Genomic DNA, 5,877 nt, shown 5'->3' on the forward strand with positions numbered 1-5,877 from the left:
ACAAGCTCATTATTTATACAAAAAATAATGCTTTTTTTTATAGTAAAAATGATAACTGAAAAAATACATCTCTCATCAATTAATATATTCATTGACATCAATCACTCCATCAAACACATCCCAAATCATCTGCTTGATTTGCCAAAAGAAAACTCCAATCACGGTCTTTCTATTTACTAAAAAAATTCCTAAAATCAACCATCATCTTGAATCGTTAGAAGGAATCTATCAAATTTGTAGCTTTATTAATATATATATATATATATATATATCGTGCTAGGAAATCAACATCCATACTTCAATCAAAGGTTCCAAATTTTTATCTCGTTCGTGTAAGTCCTAATAGAGGCGAAAACACTTGCATCCAACTAGTATGTGCAATCAAAAAGTTCAGTAGCCCATTACTGCAACAAGACAGAAAGTAGAATATATATCATAAATGGAATAGTACGTAGGTACATAGATCCAACAAGACAATAGATAGAAGATATATCATAAATGGAATATAAACATGATCACATATATGAATTCGTGAACGTTGGTGTTACAAGAGTTGGTAATTAGTTAAAAAAACAATAATCTTAACTATATTTTTAATCACATGTAAACCAATACAGTACATCACCATAGTGAATAAGTAGTAAAATCCTAAATTTTTCAATTTATGAATAGCACAATTTATTCAAAGATGGACATCGTCAACTATATTACATTTATATTAAGCTTCATTCATTTATATAAGTGGGATGGTCATATAAGTTCAACTCATAGCTCCGGGTGCAACAAAATGAAGAACTAATAAACATTACAGAATTCATATGCTCATGTTAGTTCAATTTCAACTCGTGATATGAGTTCGTATAATTAAAATTTTTAGCAAATGGATTATGGACAAAATGAAACTTGTGATATTGACTAAATCCGCACTCAATACCTAACTTTCCAATAAATTGGTTTACAAAAAACAGAAATAAATTGACTTAGTTTGTGTTGCATTAGTTAGGATATATTAGAAATTGATACAATTACATGTAATCTCTATAAAAGAAAAATATGAAATATAATTCTGATGAATCAAATTTCGGATTGAACAACAGCGAAGACCTTATGGCAACCTCTCTTTAACAATTAGAGATTATGATTAATCCCAATTGCAACTTTAATTGCAATGCGATAATTATTGCTATTTGAATTTGTATCTCCATATATTTTGCATATGGAGTTAATATCATCATTTTCTTTGCCTCTTGAAATTTTCAGTTATGGTTCCAAAAAGAAAGATTTCGTATATTGTAATATAGAAATTTTAATGGGATCATAAAGTAAAATTGGTTAATAAAACAATTTATATATTTCCAAACGCCATCCCTCATCCCTTCCTTGTAAATTTCCAACATCTCTGCCACTGTTTGTGAGCGCCGAAATTTTAAAGGAAATGTGCCAAGGTTCGCATGCCCGCATTGGACCCTTCATGGCTCCGTCCCTAATTTCAAATAATGGAGTCCAAATGGGGCTTATGTTTTAGTTTATAACCAATGTTTTAAAAATCGGATCGGACCGGCCGGTTCAACTGGAAAAATCGGGAACCGAGCCCAAATCCAGTCCAGTTAACATATTAGACCCTCTAATTAAAAACCCTCCCTAAAAACCGTCAAACCGGCCGGATTTTTTGTGACCCGCCATCGTTTAAAGGGTCAAAATTAATTTTTTAAAGGCAAAAATCTCATTCCCAAATGGACAGAACCTGGTTTCTCACAATTCCTTCACCTTCCAACTTCCATGTGCCTCTCTCGTCTCGGTCTTGCCGTCTGCATATTGGTTTCAACTTTCAAGTTCAACATTCAAAGGTTTAAGCTTCAATATTATTAGGTTTTAGTTTAATCACTTTGATTTTTTTCATTGTGTTTCATTTTTTTTCCATAAAATTTTATATGTTCCTCTGAAATTGCAATTAATTTAGGAAGAAGATTTTATTTTATTTTTTTGGTTTTTTTTTGTTTCATATTCTATAGGTTTCGAATAATATGATGGGTTTTTTTTTTTCATATCTAATTTCAGATTTTGAAAAATTTGTTGGATTTTGTTGTTTGTGCTTCTTATTTATGATAATGAGTTGGTGGAATTAATCATATTTTTACTTTCTTTTTTTGAGATGGTTTGTGTGATAATCCATAAAGAATAAATAATTGATTGCTAGAAAAAACTTATGTTGCTCTGTTTTAAAAGCAGATTTTAAAAAACTTACGTTGTTCTATTTTTAGAAGCATATTATAAATAGGAGCTCATATGTAGAACTAAAAGCAGATTATGCAAATAAAGGCAGGAATCTCCTTTCAATTCAAATTGCCAATCCAAAGATGATGGCCTGCAAGAAAAAGTGTAATAGAAAAAACATGGATGGGTAGGGATGTCAAAAGCGGCTCGACTACTCGACTCGTGAAAATGGAGCTCGTGGGCAGCTCGGACTCGTAAAATCACGAGCCCAAGCACGAGCTGAGCGGGCCTCGTCAAGAGGCGAGCCGCTCGTGGCTTGTGGCTCGTCGTGAGCCCGTAATTAAAGTGACCAAAACTGTCACTTTTTTAAAAAAATGACCGTTTTGGTCACTTTTTCGGTGACCGTTCCGGTCACTGATATTATTTTTTTAAAAATTCCCCCATCCCTTCTACTATAAATACCCTATAACCCATTTTTATATTTTTTTCATATCAATTTCTACTTCAACTCTCTCAACTCTCTTTTATTATATCAATTATCGAGTTTTTACTCTCTCGTGCTGCAAAATATACAATATCAATTCAATTTTTACAGTTTATTAGTTACAATTTCTATTTTTCCAATTCTCAATTCTCACAATCTCACTACATTTATATTCTTCTAGTTAAGATTTCATCATAAACAATTAAACAAATTGATCAACACTCATTTGTTGAGAACTTATTCGATACAGGATGTGGGCCACATCATGGTGAATAGCCTATGAAGCCGCAAAGTCAATTTCTAAATGAATTTATTGGTCTAAATGACATACCGATACCTGAAGATTTACACATTCACGATCGGGGAAGCTACAATCCAATTGATTTGGATGATATTAACGTTCTCGAAGCGGAACATGAGGATGAAGATGCCGAATTAAACATCACAGATGCGAGGGGAAAGCGAAAGGCCAAAAAAAGAGCAAAATGTTGGGATCACTTTAAGTTTATTTCAACGGAAAAAGTCGTCGATGGCCTTACAGAACTAAAGCAGTATGTAAATACTGCCAACAAAGATTGGCATAGCAAAAAGGAATTGGTATCACCCATCTCAACTGTCACTATAAAGCATGTGCGGCCAGACATGTACTTCTTCCAGCTGGTCAAACACAATTGCAATTTGGCAATCCAGGCGCCGGTTCTACAACTTCACCCCTTTCCGCGTGGGTATATTCGGAGGACAATACTCGAACCGGAATGGTGAAGTTTGTTGCCGCCACTGAGTTGCCTCTGACTATTGCAGACAACTAACACTTCGTCTCGTTCGTGAAAGAATATCTACAACCGAGGTACGTTGGGGTAAGTCGAAACACTCTTCGTGTCGATATAATACAATATTTCAATAATTCAAAACAACAATTAATTATGAATTTGCAACACTATAGGAGTGTTATATCTTTAACTTCTGATATATGGGAAGATGTTAATAAAAGAGCATATATAGCTGTAATCGAACACTATATAGACCCCCTTTGGTGCATGCATAAGAATATTATTGCTTTTAGAATTATTGAATTTCCTCACAATGCTAATAATATAAATAATGCTATTATCAGTATTGTTAGAGAATATCATTGCGAGACTAAAATTCAAATTTTTACTTTTGATAATGCTAGTGTTAATAAGGTAATCGTCGATAAATTGTGTAAAACACTTCAACCTGATTTTGGAGGGTATTTGTTTCATATTCGTTGTGTGTGTCATATCTTGAATTTAATTGTGCAAGATGGTTTAAAACATATAAAGGATGAACTTCAAAGGATTAGGAATACATTAGTATATATTACGATCTCTTATAGTAGAAAATAAGCATTTGAAAATTTTTGTGCCGAACTAGAGGTGAAGACTGCTAAAACATTTGTTAGCGATGTAGGCCATAGATGAAACTCTACTTACTTTATATTAAAGTCATGTGAATGTTTCGAAAATTTAATAACTGACTTTTATAACAATAGACACATTAGAAGTAATGATGATGGTATGATAAATGAATCCGATTGGATTTTAGCTTTGAAAGTTAAACGATTTTTGACATCTTTTTATGAGACCACAAAGATTTTATTCGGCGTTTATTATCCCACAAACTGTATGGTGTTTGAACGCCTTTATTAATTGCAAGAACAATCCATAAATATAAAAATGATCCTACTTCTAGTGAAATTATAATTGCTATGGAATTAAAGTTTAGAAAATATTGGGAAGAATTGTCTATGTTATTTCCTTTAACATGCGCAATGGACCCTCGATATAACATTTTGGGAATTAAATACTTAATTGATCAAACTAATAAGGCTTTAATACTTGATACATCTATCACCTATAAGAATTTAGAGCAAACATTATGTGGAATGTATGATTTATATGCGAAAAGAACGGGTGTGAATGTTAGTTGGGTACCCTCTGCACATACTCCTTCTACTGAAATTGAAGAAGATGATGCCAAAATAATGAATTTATTACAAGGTATTAATACATTTAGATATGATGCAACTGCAATGTGTTCATCTAGTGTCATGTCGTTTACATTTGCATCTTATCAAACATTGGTCGAAACCCAAAATGCGATGTCTGCCGAATTAATTGATTACTTCAATCATAATATGCAAACAGACAAAACAACTAAAAAAAAGTTCAGACGAAGTAATTGAATTATGGCGAAAGTATAAAAGACGTTGGCCAATTGTTTCTGCAATTGCGAAAGATCTGCTGACACCTCCGATTAGCACTGTTGTTTTAGAGTCTGCTTTTAGTGCAGGTAAAAGTGTTTTGACCGATGTCAGAGCCAACTAAAAGAAGATGTTTTGGAAGCGTTAATGTGCGTGAATGATTGACAGGACGCTCATTTTCGACTACAAGATAAATACGCTGAAATTGCATGTCGTCAGGTAAGTAATATTTGATTTAACTATATTAATCAAAATTTCTTTATTTTTTAATCGTTAAATTTAATTTTCTTAAAAAAATTGTACACGTTACAACAAATTGTTCGTGTACACTTTTTAACTCCGCCTACTTAAAATTGATATAGCCGGTCCCAAACTTGGATAAAGGAGGAGGGTTTACATTTTATCTACTTTAAAAAGAAATCAAAAATATATATTTTTTGCAAATGTATTTCAAAAAATAATTCGTCTTCATTATATAAATATTTTATACTTTATAAAAATTATTACAATATGATATAAATAAAAAAATAAAAAATTATTTTCGTTAAATTATTTGTATTTTTTAACACTTTTTATTTTTTTAAAAGTGTTTTCTATTATTTTATTTATTTGTAAAACTCTTTAAAAAAAAGATTGGACGAGCCCACAAGCCAAAGCTCGTCCAAATTCAACGAGCCGAGCCTGAGCTCGGCTCGTTGAAAACGAGCCACGAGCACGAGCTAAGCTCGTGAGATTAAGGGCCGAGCCGAGCCATTGCCACCACTATGGGTTGGATGCCAAGGTGTTGTCACTTAGTATTATGGGGCCTTTTTCTTCATTGAAAAGTGAAAACAATGTTTTGCTGCACTTGTGATCGAAATTTGCTGATCGTCAAGTTTTTGGAAATGTCGTCGTTATTTTTTAATTGTATTAATATTTAATACTCATCTAACTATAATACTTTTAATTGCTTTTA

At 32.3% G+C, this 5,877-nt stretch overlaps 1 protein-coding gene across 1 annotated transcript; it reads left to right on the forward strand.

The window, feature by feature from the left end:
• The first annotated feature begins 1,736 nt into the window (after window positions 1-1,736).
• Window positions 1,737-3,487, forward strand: LOC111376030. The gene is made up of 2 exons (XM_022999245.1): window positions 1,737-1,847; window positions 2,949-3,487. The coding sequence occupies exon 2, from the start codon at window positions 2,978-2,980 to the stop codon at window positions 3,458-3,460; it is 483 nt and encodes a 160-aa protein (XP_022855013.1). The 5' UTR covers window positions 1,737-1,847; window positions 2,949-2,977; the 3' UTR covers window positions 3,461-3,487.
• Window positions 3,488-5,877: the final 2,390 nt, after the last annotated feature.

The sequence above is a fragment of the Olea europaea genome, chromosome 1 (assembly GCF_002742605.1).
Source record: "Olea europaea var. sylvestris chromosome 1, O_europaea_v1, whole genome shotgun sequence".
NCBI classification, from domain to species: Eukaryota; Viridiplantae; Streptophyta; class Magnoliopsida; order Lamiales; family Oleaceae; genus Olea; species Olea europaea.